General features: G+C 51.7%; 1 protein-coding gene across 8 annotated transcripts in view; it reads right to left on the reverse strand.

Moving 5' to 3' along the window:
- The window catches only part of Scn5a (sodium voltage-gated channel alpha subunit 5), a 97,925-nt gene that overhangs the window by 69,757 nt on the left and 10,101 nt on the right, over positions 1–18,067 (reverse strand). For 3 of the 8 annotated variants that reach the window (XM_076917897.1, XM_076917900.1, XM_076917898.1), the window contains exons 1-3: positions 11,787–11,808; positions 10,842–11,168; positions 7,270–7,388 (exon numbers count right to left, since the gene is read on the reverse strand). In XM_076917897.1, coding sequence (XP_076774012.1) covers positions 7,270–7,388; positions 10,842–11,168; positions 11,787–11,795 — 455 coding nt within the window. In that variant the 5' untranslated portion in view covers positions 11,796–11,808. Of the gene's footprint in view, positions 1–7,269; positions 7,389–10,841; positions 11,169–11,786; positions 11,809–18,067 lie in introns of those variants that run through there. The other 5 variants (XM_034524984.2, XM_076917899.1, XM_076917902.1 and 2 more) reach the window with 2 other exon arrangements.

Below are 18,067 nucleotides of genomic sequence, written 5' to 3' on the forward strand. Positions count from 1 at the left end.
CCCTGGGGTCCATACTTTAGTGTGCTATGCAGCAGGGTCCTGGTTAGCTTTAACTGCCAACTTAACACAGCCAAGCCATGAAAGGAAAGCTTCAATTGAGGGGCTACCAAGACCAGACTGACCTATGGGGATGCCTTTGGAGGACTGTCTTGATGGATCAGTGATGTAGAAGGATGCAGCCCACTGTGGGTGGAAACATCCCAGGGGCAGATGCTGGTCCCAGGTTATACAAGAAAGCTAGCTAAGCAAGAACCTGTGTGCAAACCAGCAAGCGGCATCCTCCAGGCCTTTAAGTTCCTGCCCTGACTTTCCTCAGTGATGGACCGTAATACATAAGCTGAAATAAACCCTTTCCTCCCCTATGCTGTGTTTGGTCAGTGTTTTATCACAGCAACAGAAATCAAACTAGGACAGCCACCATGACAGGCCTACCACCCTGTCTGTCTTCCAGGGCTCAGACGCCCATGGAAGGATCCCATCCCCGATGCCTCTCCATAGCCAGGCTCTGGGATGAAACTTCTCTCACTGGGCGAACCAGTTACCAGTCTCTCAGCCGGCTTCCTCCACTTGCTTGGATTCACTGCCGAACTGTAGAAGATCTCAGAACATTTTTGAAGTGTGCATGGGACGTGCCCACAGCAGAGACCCATTGCCCCTCCTAGGAGCCAGGCTCTGTGCGTGAACCAGCCCGACTCTCTTACCAACACTGAGAGGTGAGAGATCTGCGTCCATTTAAGAGATAAGAAAACTGATGCACAAGTCAGTCAACTTGAAGGTCACTGCAGCAGGCAGGATACTGCTCCAAAGATGCTGACTGCTGAACCCGTGTTAGCCAGCACTGTGCATTTGAATGGCAAATGGGATATAGCATTGCAGATGTGACCAGCTTAAATACTGGAGGTGGTAAGCACAGGTTTCCCTGTATTATCCAGGTGCAGTCATCACAGGGTCTTTACAACAAATGTGGGGGAGGTGGGGTTGAGGCTCCTGACCGGTCACTGCTCCACTTACAGACAGCGCATGAGCTCAGGAGTGTGAGACAGTCCTGCAGAAAGAGGAAAAACCTAGAAACACGTCTCATCCCTAGAGCCTCCGGAAAGGAGTTGAAGCCCTGCAGATACCTTGATTTCTGCCCAGCAGGGGCCTCCCAAGCTGTAAAATGATAGCTGTGCACTCTGGGAAGCTAGCATGCCTTGGCTGGATCTCAGTGGCATCACGAGTTACCCAAGGGACACTGATGGAGGAGAGAGCTGGCCTGGATGCCATGTGTACCCCTCCCATGTTCAGGAGCCCCTCTGTGGTAGTCTCTCGGCAGGAGGAACTCAGCTGCCCTCTGGTCCACTCTCCTGCCTCTGGGATGGAGGACTTCAAGCTAGTTACAGCACCTTGACCCTCCCTTGACAACAAGCATGTTGTTCCTTACCACCCAGGGTACTGGATGAAAATCAGACCTGGAGGGCCTGTTAAGTTCCAGGAGAGTTCCACGCAGGAAGGGCAAGGGAATGGTGTCAACCTGTGTATGCATACATGTGTGAAGGTGTGCATGTACATGTATGCATGATGCATGTGGACCAGGGGACAGTCTTGGGCATCATTCCTCAGGAACTTCCACCTTTTCTTTTGGAGAAAGGACCTCACTGGCCTGGAGCTTGCCAGGTGGATTAGGCTGGCTGACCAGAGAGCTCCAGGGATCCGCCTGTCTCTGCCTCCCTAGTCCTGAGACTGCAATTGTGTGCTGCCGCCATGCCTGGGCTATTTACATAGATTCTGGTGATAATCTCTGGTCTCCATGCTTGCAAGGCAAGTACTTTACTGACTGAGCCGCCTCTGCAGACTATGTGTCTTTTAAAGAGCGAATGTCACTAGGCCATGGATGCATGACAACAAAGCCCTGTCCTTGACACACAACAAAATGGGACATTATGCCTCTAGTGGGGCTGAGCAGGAGGGCAACTTGGAGGAGGCACGTATGTATAAGGCTGTTCCAGCAATCAGCCAGCCCAGACAGTCTTGGTGACACACACGTCTATGTTAAAGCCAGGCTTTTTCTACTCTGGGTGGACCACGGACAACTCAGAGTAGGAAAACGACTTCTCTCCAGAGAGTAGCTATTTGGACAGGCTGATGTGGATGACCGCAAGGATGTAACTAGACAGATGAGCACAAGCCTGAACATTAGGATGAGGGAGTTTGGGGGCACTGTCTAGGTTTCCCAGGGTTAGAGATGAGCGGGGGTGAACCAGGCTCATGTCCTTCTTCTGTCTGGCACCTCAGAAGCTCCAGCTGGCTTCCTTGGCTTTAGGGATTGCTCCGACACTAGTCTTTGTGTATGACGAGAGACATCTCTCCCCACCCAGTCAAGTCCTTGGTCTTCAGACCCCCTCCCTAAATACTACAAGACCCCAAGGAGCTCAGCATGGGCCAAGACCAGACTTAGGGATCACCTCAACTCCCAGCCAGGACACATCTGTTTGTGCTGCTTGCTAGTTTCAGACCAACATCAAAATGGTCCTTTGTGTGGGCAGAGGCTAAGACCAGCTCTATATCCCTGTGCACAGCAGAACATCTTCAACCTTCAGAACATCTTCATGTCATTGTCCCAAACACCCACTCCCAGCCTCACAATTAAAATGCCACCAGAGACTGCCTGTGCAACCATGGAAACTGCCTGTGCAACCACAGAGACTGTGTGTGCAACCACGGAGACTACCTGTGTAACCTCGGAGACTGTGTGTGCAACCACGGAAACTGCCTATGCAACCACGGAGACTGTGTGTGCAACCACGAAGACTGCCTGTGCAACCACAGAGACTGCCTGTGCAACAACAGAGACTGTGTGTACAACTGCGGAGACTACCTGTGCAACTACAGAGATTGTGTGTGCAACTGTGGAGACTGTGTGTGCAACCATGGAGACTGTCTGTGCAACCATGGAGACTGCCTGACACTTGGGCTACTAAATCTCCCAAAGAGAAGGGAAGGGAATTAACCACAGGTGGGTACTGTCAGGGTTTCTGTCATTCAGTGAACATGTACACACACACACACACACACACACACACACACACACACACACACACACACACTTAATTTGATTGCCCATTTGAATCTGGTAGAGAAACGTGGGAGGGTTTTGTGAGCAGCTCCTGGGCACCAAAGAAGACAAACTGATTCTTGGCATGAACACTAGGTCTCTGAATGTGACTGCACGGGAATTCGGAGTTCCGTTAGTTTCTTTTATTTAATCATGACAGGAACACATTCTGCAGAATTATGACAAAAATACATAGGAACAAATCAATTCTACATTCCCGTATTTGCTTTTTCAGCCATTTCCCAGGGACACACCACAAGCTCAGGACAAAGACCAGAGCCAAACAACGGTGGCACTTGCACCGGGAGCCTAAATTGTCACAGGAGACCAGGATGTGTTCTTGCCCCTCGTTAAGTTTCTTTGCTCAGCCCCCAAAGACTATCACACACAACCCTGTACATGTAGAGAATTAGTAGGTATTTAAATGGATGTGGAAATTTAAACACAGTGAGATTTTCTTTTCTTTCTTTCTTTTTTTTTTTGTTTTTTTGTTTTTTTGTTTTTGTTTTTTTGAGACAGGGTTTCTCTGTTTAGTCCTGGCTGTCCTGGAACTCACTCTGTAGACCAGGCTGGCCTCGAACTCAGAAATCCGCCTGCCTCTGCCTCCCAAGTGCTGGAATTAAAGGCGTGCGCCACCACTGCCCGGCTACACAGTGAGATTTTACCATTGAAAACATGAGTCCAGACTTCACACTGAGCCAGGCACATTGACCCACGACCTCCTGGTACTCCAGATGTAGAGGCTGGAGGATGCTCTGAGTTCTGGGTCAACCTGGGACAGAGAGTAAAACCCTCAGCAAAAAAGTGAAAGACAGCAGAGCCGCTCTGTGCTGCAGGGAGTGGCCCTCATACCTTTAATCCCAGCAACTGGAAGGCAGGTGGATGTCTATGAATCTAAGGCCAGCCCCGTCCACCTAATGAGTCCCTGTTTCAAAAAGAACTCTACTGTGGTTGCTAATGGGCACAGGCTCAGCCCAATTTGGGGGGCTGATGGAATCTTCTAGAAATAGGTAGCAGTAATGATTGTGCAGACTTAGAAATACACTTTAAAAAATCACTGAATCACATACTTTAAAATAAGCTTTATGGGCTGGAGAGATGGCTCCGCAATTAAGAATGAATAGTGTCTTTGCAAAAAACCTGTGTTCACTTTACAGTGAGCACATTGGGGAGCATGCAACTATCAGTAACTGCAGCTCTACGAGGATCTGACATCCACAAGCACTTACCCCATACAGCAGACACACACACTCTCACACACGCATACTCACAACACACTCATATACACACATACACACTCTCACACACACACACACACTCACACACACACATTCACCTATATACACACACACAAACATGCACACATACATAATCACATACTCACATATTCACACACATACATACTCATACACTTATACACACAATCACACACTCTCTCACACACATATTCACACCACACTCACACACATATACACTCTCACACATACACACACACACATTCACATATACACACTCATACACTCAAACACACACATATATTCACATACATACACACTCATACAATCACACTCTCACACACATATTCACAACATACACACACACACATATGCACTCTCACACATATATATACACTCATACACACTCACACACATCCATTTACACATGCTCACACATACATACTAACAGACTCGTACTCTCTCACACACATACAACATACACACACAAACACACGCTCTTTCTCACACACATATTCCCAACACATACACACACTCACACTTACAATCACACACACACACTCTCACACACATACAGCATACACACACTTAAACACACTTACATAATAGAGACGGAGGAACTGAGAGATAGAGACAGAAACAGAGAGAATTTTTTAAAATAACAAAAACAAATGTCTTATGGCATGTGAAGCAGATATCAGGCTTCCAGGAGTCAGCGGAGGGCTTGCAAATCCCTGGGTCCTCAGCTGGTGACGCTGCTCTAGAAAGCTCTAAGCAATAAACTTCCTGGGTGGCACAGAGGTGACCCTTACATCCTGACAGATGGAACAAGTAAATGCAGGTTCCTAGGTAGGGTCTAGGGTTCTTCAGTTTCTACAAAATCCTAGTGAGGCTGGAGGTCTGGTGGGCGCTCCATCACACTGAGGGGGCTGAGGGTACCGGGAGCTGGGCTTCCAAAGGCCACAGATCTCAGTCCCTTCTTTCACTAGGTGGCGCTGTCAGGGCTATCAGCCCATCCCCAGGTAAAGGAGTGCCGTGGCAGCTATGGAGCCTAGGGTAGTGCCTCACAGACCTGATCACTTCCCTGGGGTGGCTGCCCTGGGGGAGGCAGGCAGGCAGCTTAGAGCCCTCAAGGCTGGTCTTACCAAAGAGGGCCAGAAACTCACAGCCTCAGTGCTACCCCTCAGTGCACCTCAGGCTGAGCTGAGGACCTCCAATGTCCCACTGTCTTCCTCATCCACATGCTTCCCAGCCTTTCCAGCCTAGCAAGTCACAGCCAGTGCCTGGAGAGAGTCAAGGGACCTGGGCTGCATCTCTGGAGGTTTCTGTGGCTGCCAAACAGCATTGGGTTGGTTAGATACCTGGAGAAGCAGCCCTACCTGAATGAGGGTGGAGGATGCTTTCAGGGTGGCCACACCCCTGTGGCAGGCTGGAGACCAGCTCAGAGCACTAAGGAAACCGTTTCCCTTCTGCCTCTGCTCTGTTCTTTCTTTAAATCTGTGACCACACTCTGGAGGGAATAATGACAATTTAGTAGTTGACTTATCACACTTGGGGGGCTCTCTGCAGGGGAAATGCCCGCTCAGAGTTAGGGTGGAGGTGGTTGGGAAGGGCTTCCGGAATTCTGTCCAGCCCGTCTACTATAGCCACAATTAGTAACCAAGCATCAGTTTGTTAGGGTGCTTGCTGCCAAGTCTGACGACCTGAGTTCGATCCCCCAATCTACATGAAGGAAAGAAGGCTGACTTCTGCCTCCTGACCTCTACATATACACCATGATCTGTACATGCTTCCCCCGACAACACAAGTAAATAAATCAATAAATTCACAAATAAATACATAAAATAATATGAAATTAAAAACAACAGAAAGCCCAAATCAACTAACCAAAGGACAACGGGAACTTCCTACAAGCATGCCCTCATCTAGGTTACCAGTGGCCATGGAAAGGACTCTCCAGGTCCTCACAGTAAGATGTGTATGCCTCCACCTTGGACTGCGCCGCCCCTCTCTGTGACTCCATCTTCTGGGCCCTTCTCTGAAATCCAGAGGTGACTGGGCCAGTGAGTTGGCTCAGTGGTACAGGCATTTGCTGTCAAGCCTGACCACCCTGGAGCCCACATGGCAAAAGGAGACCACTGAGTCCTGCAGCTTGCCGTCTGACCCCCACACTCTTCATGCACATAAAAATCACATAATATATCTTAAAAAAATGAGATCCAGAGAAGGCGGTGCCCTTTTCAGGTGCTGCCTGAACTAGGCTTGGCGCTGTGTTTCCCCGCTTCTCCATTCCAACAGCCCTGTCAGCAGGCGGGAAGCATTTTTAGGCCGCGGTTTATGTAATTGGATGCTAACCAGAGTTCTTTGAGAAGCTCTCAAACTGCAAACATTTGTCAACACCTAGTTCAGAAGCAAGAGCTGCCTCCTTCGAAAGATGCCCACATAAGAAAAAACTAGAGACCTTAAAAAAAAAAAAAAGAAAGAAAGAAAGAAAGAAAAAAGAAAGAAATGGCTTTTCCTTGGCTGAGTCTCTGCAAGGGGCAGCAGGGGGTAGAGGGCTCAGGGGTGGTGGTGGTGGGTGGGGACATTTGGAGCCACCAGAGACATGGGAATGCTGGGGAAATTATTTCTTCTGAACCCCAGCTCCTTGGGTTCAAGGCTATTTTTTTTCTCCTGAAGAAGCAGAGGAGATGTGGGGACTTCTCAAACTTCCCTACACCCCCAAAACCCTTAGGGATCTTGTTGAAATGCAGGTGCTGACTCAGCGTGTCTAGGGTGGAGGTCAGGGCTCTATTTTTTTCTAATCAGCCACTGGTGATTTCTAATTCTGCTGCTTGTCCCAGGGGGAGTGAGGGGACCCCCACCACCCTGGCCTGAGCTCAACGCCTGGTGTGGACCCCAGGACAGATGTGGACATAAAGGACGAAGAGCAAAGGATATGAATGTACCAGGATCTTCACGGCCGCTCTGCGTACGGGGTGGAAGGGGCTGAGGACGTACAAGGCATTGGTGGCACTGAACCGGAAGATGGTTTTGCCCTTATTCAGCACGATGAAGGTCTGTGGACAGAGGGAACTGTTAGGTCTGCAGACGGCTGTCATCTGGGAGCCCTCAAGCCGTGGCTACAGGGTGAGGAGGGAGTGAAGGAAGAGGGACCTCCCTTCACTGTGCACACCCATGCCTGGGCCATGAATGAAGAGCGGAAAGGTGGAGTCTGGGTGACGACAGGTTGTCTTAGATTGAGTTCAGTTTCAGATTACCCTCTCAACAAGGGTCCTTTCAGCTGGGCATGGTGGCACATGACTATAACGCCAGCCCTGGGGAGGCTGAGGCAAGAAGACTCCCCAGTTCCATGCCAGCTGCGTCCACAGCAGACACCTGTAAGGCCCAGGGAGGCCTCCTCCCTCCCCTTCTCCCACCCTGCATAGAACTGTAACAGAGAGTCCTGCTCACAGCGGGGGCAGCAGAGACTTATGGGTGAGGAGAAAAAGTTAAAGAGCCATGGCTTCCCCTGAGACTGTGCCTGCCTAAGGTCAAAGGTCAGCCTCCAAGTCGCACTCAAGAGCCTAGGCTTTGAGGATTCCCCCTTCCTTTCTAGAAGTTATGCCTGTCTGGCACAATGGGGCAGGGGAGCCATGAGACCTCGAGGCTGCAGAGCAGAACTCACAGCCGGAGCCAAAGGGAGAGCCAGCACACCAGAGGCATGGCAGCCACAGGCTCTGAGGTCACTCGTCTTCACAGGCTGAGTGGATGGGACAAAGTCCTATTTAACCTTGGCTGGTGGGACACGGTGAGCAGACAGGTTAGAATCAGGAGTTCCATGGAGTGCCAGCCTGTGAGACCTCAGGTGGTGTAGCCAGGGACGGCAAGGGAAACAGGATGAAACTCAGGGCACTCAGCAAACATTAAGCATTCCCAGATATATAGAGACAAAACACAATGGTGTCCTTGGTTCCACCCATATGACTTGTGCCGGGTTAGGGGTGAGGCCTCTAAGCCCAGCCAGCCTGGACTTCGTCCTTAGGTTCACCTGTGTGCTCACCTGAGTCCTACCTAGTCCTTTCTGGTCCCCGCTGACCTAGACTTGCCCTCAGTCGTGTCCCTAACCCTAATCCCAATTCTGTCAGCTCTGAGCAGGCATGACTCTAAGCCTACCCACTCACTCACAGCTCACACTCAACGAGCCTACCCACTCACTCACACTCACTCACCCATGGCTCACACTCATGAGCCTACCCTCTCACTCACCCATGGCTCACACTCACGCGCCTACCCTCTCACTCACCCATGGCTCACACTCACGAGCCTACCCTCTCACTCACCCACGGCTCACACTCACGCGCCTACCCTCTCACTCACCCATGGCTCACACTCACGAGCCTACCCTCTCACTCACCCACGGCTCACACTCACGCGCCTACCCTCTCACTCACCCATGGCTCACACTCACGAGCCTACCCTCTCACTCACCCACGGCTCACACTCATCCCATTCTGACCCTACTCTAGTCACCTGAACCAGGGAGAAGTTCTGGAGCCTCAGACTAGGAGCAGGGCCCAGGTCAGCTCTCCTGCTATCTGTGTAGAGTGTGTGTGTGTGTGTGTGTGTGTGTGTGTGTGTGTGTGTGTGTATGTGTGTATGTCCCTCAGGACCCAAGTTAGCTCTCCTGTCTGTGTAGACGCAGTGTGTGTGTGTGTGTGTGTGTGTGTGTGTGTGTGTGTGTGTCCCTCAGGGCCCAGATCAGTTCTCCTGTCTGTGTGGATGGAGTGTGTGTGTGTGTGTGTGTGTGTGTGTCCCTCAGGACCCAGGTCATCTCTCCTGTCTGTGTAGATGGAGTGTGTGTGTGTGTGTGTGCGTGTGTGTGTGTGTGTCCCTCAGGGCCCAGGTCAGCTCTCCTGTCTGTGTAGATGGAGTGTGTGTGTGTGTGTGTGTGTGTGTGTGTCCCTCAGGGCCCAGGTCAGCTCTCCTGTCTGTGTAGACGCAGTGTGTGTGTGTGTGTGTGTCCCTCAGGGCCCAGGTCATCTCTCCTGTCTGTGTAGACGCAGTGTGTGTGTGTGTGTGTGTGTGTGTCCCTCAGGGCCCAGGTCATCTCTCCTGTCTGTGTAGACGCAGTGTGTGTGTGTGTGTGTGTGCATGTGTGTGTGTCCCTCAGGGCCCAGGTCATCTCTCCTGTCTGTGTAGACGCAGTGTGTGTGTGTGTGTGTGTGTGTGTGTCCCTCAGGGCCCAGGTCAGCTCTCCTGTGTAGACGCAGTGTGTGTGTGTGTGTGTGTGTGTGTGTGTCCCTCAGGGCCCAGGTCAGCTCTCCTGTCTGTGTAGACGCAGTGTGTGTGTGTGTGTGTGTGTCCCTCAGGGCCCAGGTCAGCTCTCCTGTCTGTGTAGACTCTGTGTGTGTGTGTGTGTGTGTGTCCCTCAGGGCCCAGGTCATCTCTCCTGTCTGTGTAGACGCAGTGTGTGTGTGTGTGTGTGTCCCTCAGGGCCCAGGTCAGCTCTCCTGTCTGTCTGTGTAGATGGAGTGTGTGTGTCCCTTCACACTCACAGCTAATCACACATGCATCTGTGCACATGCACATACACACAGATGTGCACACTCAGGCTCTTAGTCTTGTAAACAGTGTCTCCAACCATCGTGACAGACAGACTGACAGACACATGCTACCCAGCTCCCCACACTGACTGTACTTATTGTTCCAGTCCTGCTGGTGTTGCTCTGCGCTCAGCTTGGAGCTGTCCACAGGAACTCCAGTGGCCACCCTGGTCTCTGGAGCCTAGCCTTCCTGGAAAGGCCTTCCTCCAGATCCCAGCCTGTTATCCTGCCCCAACCCCCACAACCAGGCCCAGAAGCCTGGACAGTTATGTGGGTAGCCTGTCCCTCTGTTGGAGACCTGTGTGTCACATCATTTGGTGCACAGAAGGACCTCATGGAGAAACAACACAAGGCTCTCTTCCCTCTCCTGGGAGCAGCACGAGTCTTCCCCACACTCCATGCCTTGGCAGCCATGGCCTCTGCACCCCGTCCCCCCAGCCTTTCCATGACCTCTGTGGTTCAGGGAAGGCCATAAGGCCCAGGAGACTACTACAGTGGCTCAGTTTGAGCCAGCTGGCTCTGAGGATGATGCCTGGCTAATTCTCTGAGCTGCCAGAGGGACAGGAGGAACACATGCTGCCTTTAGTTAGAAGGGAGACCACTCAGGGCTTCATTCCAAGCGCCCACGCGTCTGGGGACAAGAAGGAATCCCCTAGAGGTATATGCCAGAGAACTACAAAAGAAGACAACGTGTTGGTAATCCTCCCACCCCCAAGTTAGGGGCTCAAACGGCATGATTTATGTCTTTACCCCAGAACTCCAAAATTAAGGTGACTGGCATACAGATTAATGGTGAATCACTCCCTCAAAGCCCAGGGGAGCCGGCCCCACACAGAACTAACTCCTCATGAGCAAACTCCATCTGTCTGCTGCCTTCCTAGGAGCTACCTATCAGGCTGGGGAGGGTGCTGAGGGGGTGGCAGTCACCTTCTGGGTACTATAGAAAGGATCCAGGTCTTCCAGGGGCTCCCCAATGAGCTCTCGGGGTGGGTTGCCATAGAGATCTGGCAGCTTTTTGGAGGCCTGTAGGTCCAGCTGGGGCCGAGGAGCCTCCTCCTCCGGCAGGCCTTCACGGCTCTCCTGTGAGGTGGCCGAACCTCGGGCTTGTTTTTCAGCCATGCGCTTCTCGATGGCCGCCAGTGACTCCCGGGTGAACCTACGGAAGCTGCTGGTGCCCCGAGGTAACAGGAAGTTTGCCATCTTCTCATCCTGCTTCTGGGGGCACAGGCTCTCCTCAGGCTGCCTGGAAGGAAGCTGGAAGACAAAGGCAGGGTGTGATGGGGTGCCACAGCCAGAGGGCAGGGTAGTCAGCTAGTTAGGCCGGAGCAGGAAAAGACACAATTTGCAAAAGTGTACAGCCCAGCCCTCCCCATCCCCATTACCAATCACTGCACAGGCGCACAAGGTTGACAGAGGCTGGAGTAAACACTGGTGCTCTCCTCTACTGAGGTGTGTGTGTGAGGAGGGCCAGACAAGTGTGACCCTCCACTCTTGTGACCCTCCACTCTTGCCCCAGTGTGTGTGTGTATGTGTGAATATCAGTGGTCATCAGAAAGTGTGCCATCATGATGAGGTTACCCTGCTCACTCCATACCAAAGAAAACACGTCAGCTGACCCCCTGTAAGACATTTCCACCACAACTGACTCCCTGGCCTCCACAGGGCAGGGATGGAAAGAGATGCCATTCATTTCATCCCAGACCCTGACAGAAGGGCCTTTTCCTAATGAAAGGTCAGGCGTGTTATGTCAGGAGTTGGCCCTGCATGGGTCCTACCCCTCCTCTCCAGGGCACAGTCCCAGCCTGAATGGTGTTCAGTCCCCCAACCCCCAACACAGTCCCCAAGCCCTCACACAAGAGGTGCAAGTCAAACCTGAGGCATAGGAGGCAGCAACTGGAGGCGGCATTTGTCCCCAAGGGATGCAGGGTTTTCAGAAACGGCTAGATAGGAACACAGAGTGGGCATCCAGATGTTGGTATCCGGTGTGCACAACTGTGAAGACCTCCTGCTGGGAATCTCATAGGAATCTCCTGGGTGCAGCGCCGTCCCTAGCTAGACCAATTCTAAAGATGGGAAATGTGACAGGTGGGCCTCTGGCTCATCACACTCTTCCCCTCTTCTTCCATAAAAGGGGACAAACAAGCACGAAACCCAAGGGTCACCGGAAGGCGGTGACCACTGGTGAAGAGGACTTCCAACAGGCACATGTGTGTGACGTCAAACAGGGAGAATGTGGCCCCTGGTGGCCTCGAAAGTTTCAGAACCTGGTGCAAACACACTCTGTCTATGACAGCAAGGCAGAAGAATGCATTTCTGTCGGGCTCACCAAAACAGGATGTGGCCAGAGGGCTCCTGACTATGACACCAAGCCAGGAGGCTGCACCGCTAATTACCACATCAAACCCGGGAATGGCTGGGCACCCGCTCAAGAGGGCAGACTGGACACCTGCTGGAGATGTCTGCCAGGGACACACTCCCTTCCTGTCAGCCAAGGACTTTGCCCTGAGCTCACTCCATGAAGCATGCCATCAATGACCCCATAAGCTTCTGTGGCACCCATGCCACATGGCCAACAAGGACCCCGACTCAGGGCGCCCCAAGCTGTCAATCTTGTGTGCCTGTGTAGTGATTGGTAATGGGGATGGGGAGGGGCGGGCTGTACACATATGGTGTGGGTGTGCAGGTAAAGAATGAGCAAACACAGCCTTAAAGGCTTCAGGGCTGCAGAGCCGGCTCATCCCTTACTACCAAACCTGGTGACCCGAGTACAATCCTTGGATCCCCACAAGACTGGTGGAAGCAGAGAACCAACTGCTGTGCATGTTGTGACCTCCACATTTGTTGTGGCGATACATGGGCACACATGAGGTGGGTGGGTGGATGGGTGGGTGAGAACACATGAGAGTGTAAATAAATGAAAAAAACACGGAGAGGACACCTCTGACTGGGGAGTCCCAGTTGGCACAGTGCTTGCCAACAGAGTATGAAGGTCTCCGTTGAAACGTGCCTGCCTGTGATCCTATTGTGAGGAAACAGAGGCAGGGAGATCCCTGGGGTCTGCAGGCCATCATCCTAGCCCCAGGTCCTAGTAAGAAATCCTGTCTCAGAAAATAAGTTGGACAGCTCCTGAGGAATGATGCTGCAAGTTGACCTTTAGCCTCCACATGCTGCCACAGACACACACACAGAGACATGAGCATACAGTGTGTATGGTGTGTGTGTGTATGTGTGTGTATGGTGTATATGTGTGTGTATACGGTGTGTGAGTATGTATGATGTGTGTGTGGTATGTGTGTATGGTATATATGTGTGTGCATATGGTATATGAGTATGTGAGTGTGTGTGTGTATGGGTGTGCATGCTGGTGTGTGTGTGTGGTTTGTGTGTGTGTGGTGTATGTGTATATGGGGTGTATGGTGTGTGTGTGTGTGGTATGTGTGGATGTGTATAGTATGTAAGTATCTATGTGTATGGTGCATATGTGTGTATGTGGTTATGAGTGTGTATGATGTGTATGTATGGGGTTTATGTGTGTGTGTATGGTGTGTGAGTGTGTACAGTATGTGTATAATGTGTGTGCATGTGTATAGTGTATGTGTGTGTGTGTGATGTATGATATGTGTGTGTATATGGGGTATATATGTGTGTATGGTGTACGTGCATGTGTATGGTGTATGTGTGTGCATATGGTGTGGGTGTGCATGCTGTTGTGAGTGCACATGTGGTTTGTATGTGCGTGTGTATCCCTGGGCAAGTACAGTACAAAATGAATGCCGTAGAACCAGAAAGGCAGAGATTCCCTTTCCAGCCTCCCCTTCCTTCTGCAGCTTCTTGTTTGATTCACACGAAGCTAAAGGACCATCTTTGTTAAAAATAGCAGGTGAGAGTAGGTCCCCACTTCATGAGAGCCTTTCCCTGTCTAGCCTCCACCTCTGACTGAGCAGAAGGCGTCTATCTGCAGCGCTTATCAGCAAACATGAATGGTGATTTTTCTTACCCCGAGCTGAGGAGAATTTGGGCCATTTTTAAACTTTCTTTGCACCTTCCCTCATTGCTTGGATCTGCTATGATGAGCTTGCAAAAACAATGCAGCAATTATTCATTTCATGTAAGAAACAAAGAGCCCAGCCCGAGGATAGCCGGGGCAGCCCTCTCCATGGTGAGCAATTGCTACTTCTGTAAACGGGGAAGCCACCCCTTAGCTTAGGGATGATTTGCTAAAAATAGTGTTCTCTGGATCAGGGTGTCCATCTGTGTCCACATGCCTGCAAGGGTTCCAGAGACACGTGGAAGCCCAGAGATGCACACACACTGGCGGAGCGTGTGTGTACAGGCGTGCACCCGCACATGCATCTGCCTCAGTAAAGACGTGCTTGTAATTTCTATTGAAATAGAGGATTCGTGCAAACAGATGCTAGGGGATGCACAGATGGGTGAAATTTCACACACCATGTGTGTGTGAAAGGTGTGTCTAAGCAGCACACACAGCACACACCTTTACTCTCCTCTGCCCCCCCCCCCCCCAGAAGACAACATCGAGGGTAGCCTCTCACTCCCCTGGTGAGTTTGGGGGATCTTGGAGAGACAGAGAAACGATTTAGGGGAGGAGAGATGGCAGAATTTCCTTCATCGTTAAAGGTATCGTTAACTGCTATAACTCAATGACTCTGTCTCCACATCCCTGTTCCCCATGGTGGCTGTGCATTACCTCAGATACTACTGATGCCCCCAACTTCAACATCACAATGCTTCCAGTTCCTGCCTGATCCTATTAGAGAGGCCGACACACTATCGAAATTTGGTTTTTAACTCTACCAACAGCTTTATTCAATACAATTGATTTCCATTTTAATGCTACGTCTTAAAAACTGACGCTGAGATCTCAATAGGTGGAGAACTCCAAGATTCTGGCTCAGTCTGTGCTCCGCCATTGAGCCTGGGGTCCGGCTTCCTTTGCTGTGGGTAGGAGGGTTCTCCAAGTCATCCTGGGATTGATCCACTGTGGTGGGTGTCAGCCTCTCTCTGGCTCACTGGGATTTTGGGACATCCCCGGGCAGGGTTGGAGATCAGCTCTGCTGACTCTTAAAGAGAGAAACGTGTAGCCTGGGGAGCCCAGCTTCCCCCACCCTTGGACTTGGCAGATTTTGAGTCCTGCTGGTTCCAGAATGAAAGACAAAGCACTTTAGGGAAGAGAGGAAACCTCAGAAACAGTCTAAGGTTAAAGAACCGTGTTTAGGCATTGCCACATCCTCTCGCCCCTTCCACCCCAATCTGGCCAAGGGTTGTGAGTCCCAAGGAGGGTTAGCATTCACAGCCCCAGAGCCCCTGGCACCAGAGGCCTGTCTGAAACTAGATTCCAGATGAACCTTCGCTGTCTCCAAGCAGCCACAGCCTCAGGTTCCAAAGTAAACCGGCCAAGAGTGGCCTTTGTGTTCTGGGCTACTCCCGGTGGGCGGGCAGGATCGGCTTTCTCTCTTGTTCGGCCTGCACCTGGCTCCTGGCCCCGCCCTTCCTTCAGCAGCTCAGAGCCTACACCCTGCTATGCCTGGTACAGCCCAGCTGCAGGATTACAGGCTGCCAGGATGAGGTGAGCTCCAGAGTGGTCTGAGTGTGCTGAGGGTGTGGGGGCATCCATGACTGTGGAAGACAGGAAGAAAACACAGCGGAGCCTCCATCGTTCAACTACTGAGGCTGGGAGGCTATGGTGGGTTTGGTTTCAAGATGGCAGTCCCCACTGCACAGCAGGACAGACCACAGCAGGACAGACAGGTGGCCACGCCACTGACTTGCTCCAACACAGCGTCTCCTCTCTTGGCATCTCTCTCAGCACTAGTCCTCCAGCTGCTCTGGAAACTAGGGCAGCTTCTTCTAGCTGCCCCTTTTGCCTGGGGCAGTCTTCCCTGTCCTGGCAACAGCCCCTCAGGAGTCTGCTCCGTCTGAACTACATATCTCTACCTCAGGTCTTGGGTACACATCTCCCTAAGTCCCACTGACCCTGGAATTAGTGGGAGCAAATGGTTCCGCCTCCTCCTAACTAGTTCATACTGGTACCTGTTCTGGCCGTACGCCCTGCACCTTCACCCCATGTTTCCATCTCCATCCCCAATATCAGAGCCCGGGACAGGCTCCTAACCCCTGCTTGGATGGCTGCTGTGATGGTTAATATTGTCAACCTGACAGCGTTTAGAATCACGCAGGAGACGAGCCTCTGGGATTCTCTACATTGAGTTCACTGAGGTGGGGAGATCCACCCTGAAAGCTGGTGGCATCACCCCAGGAGATAAAGTTCAAGACTAGATAAAAAGGAGAAGGCAAGCTGAACACCAGAGGGGGATCCCCAGAGCCCCCCTTCCCCGATCCTCATCCCAACCCCACTCCCACCCCTCTCCGCTTCCTGACTGCGGACACAATGTGACCAGTGACCTCTTGCCTCTGTAATCATGCTTTCCCCTCTGAAATGAGCTGTATCCCGTGAACTGTGAGCCAAAATAATCCCTTCCTTCCTTCCATTGCTTCTCACCACATCATCACAGCCGCAAACACATTAACCACTACAATGGTCACGTCCCACACGGGGATGGTCACAGTCCTCTCCTTCCATCTCAGTCTGTGACAGGCATTACCGAGCACAGCCTGGGTCCAGTGTGACGTCCCTTCCTCCTTCACACTTCTAGACTTCACTGGTCACTCCGTTTCTGGGGATAAATCTGCCTTGCCCAGTTGGCCTGGTTGTCTCAGCTTAAGGCAGAACAGGGATTCGATCCTAACTATCGTGACTTTCAGATGGAGACTGTGCAGGAGTCAACACTGTGCATGGATCTTCCTGAGCCTTCCTCAATAGATGTGGCTTATGGCAGCAGCCAAAGACAACTGAAATGAACACTCATCCTAGCAACCTAGAAGGCAGCTGCAGGTCCTGTTCCCTGTCCTCAGGCTAGGAGACCAATGGCAGGTTGTTTCATGGGTCCTGGTTTGCATGGGGCTTGGCTGGCTTTAACAGTGAACTCTCAGGATGCCCACAGAAGGGTGAGGGGAGAGACAGCTCTAGGTTCCAGCTCTGTGCAGCCCCTCCCTGCCTACTTCAATCCCAGAGCCTGAAGGCAGGCTCACTCCAGCCTCCTGCCTGAGTCATGTCTGGCATTTTGGTCGTTGTGGAATCAGAGTCTCTGGAACCCAGCATGCAAAGAATATTCTTTGCCATGTAAATTTATGCGCAACCCTCTGTGGAAGTGGCTCCCAGGCTTCCTAGGAATTCTCTGCCTGCTTCCTCTGTTTGGCACTCTCTTTCTCCTGCTTCCCAGTGCCATGACCTCTGGCTGGGTGACCCACTACCCTGGCAGCCATCTTACCTACCCAGGTTCATCTTTCTTGATCTTGGCACTCCCCTGCTGTCTTCCCCTGGGTGCTAAAGAAGAGGTCTATGGAAAGACCCACAGGTGCCCATAACCGCACAGCAGAAACTTACGCCCCAGACATAGAGGCCAGGACACTGTGGCTCACTGATATGTCACCATCCAGACCCTTGTCTTCCACTCAGGTTGATGGTGCAGGCCAAGTGGGATGCCTTCCTGTCCACTGTGACAGCCCCCACCGAAGACTTGTGGCCCATGCACACACCAGGCAACCCAGTTTCTTCCCTCAGGAGAACATACTAATGAATACCTCTGCTCACTCATTTCGATAATTGATTCAGTGAGCATACATCTGGCACCCAGTGTATGCATGGTCTTAAGATGGTTTCAGAGGGAACATTTCTTTCCCAGATCATGGTTCTCAAATCAACTGCTAGGGATGGGAAAAGAACTCCGTCAGCACAGACTCCAGGCTGACCCGAAAGGACATTTTTCTCTCCAGGCTTGCTGAGATTGGTAATGAGGAAATGACCCTGTCCAGGGAGCCTCCTGCATATCCATCTTGACCTCCTCCTCCATGGCTCCTCTCTTCCCCCCATTTCCCTTTTAGAGATTTCCTGCTCTTACATGGGATGAGGAAGTGGTTAGGCTGTGGGTTGGAAGCCAGCTCATGCAGGTGAACCTGGGCCCTGGCACTCGCTTGCCACACGTCCTAAGGTGAGTTAATCTCTGTTTCTCTATGGGTCAAGTTGGGGGGAGAAACTGTTCCTGGAGACCAGGTGTGGTAGTGTGCACCTTTAA

Source organism: Arvicanthis niloticus, chromosome 21 (assembly GCF_011762505.2).
Source record: "Arvicanthis niloticus isolate mArvNil1 chromosome 21, mArvNil1.pat.X, whole genome shotgun sequence".
Classification (NCBI taxonomy): Eukaryota; Metazoa; Chordata; class Mammalia; order Rodentia; family Muridae; genus Arvicanthis; species Arvicanthis niloticus.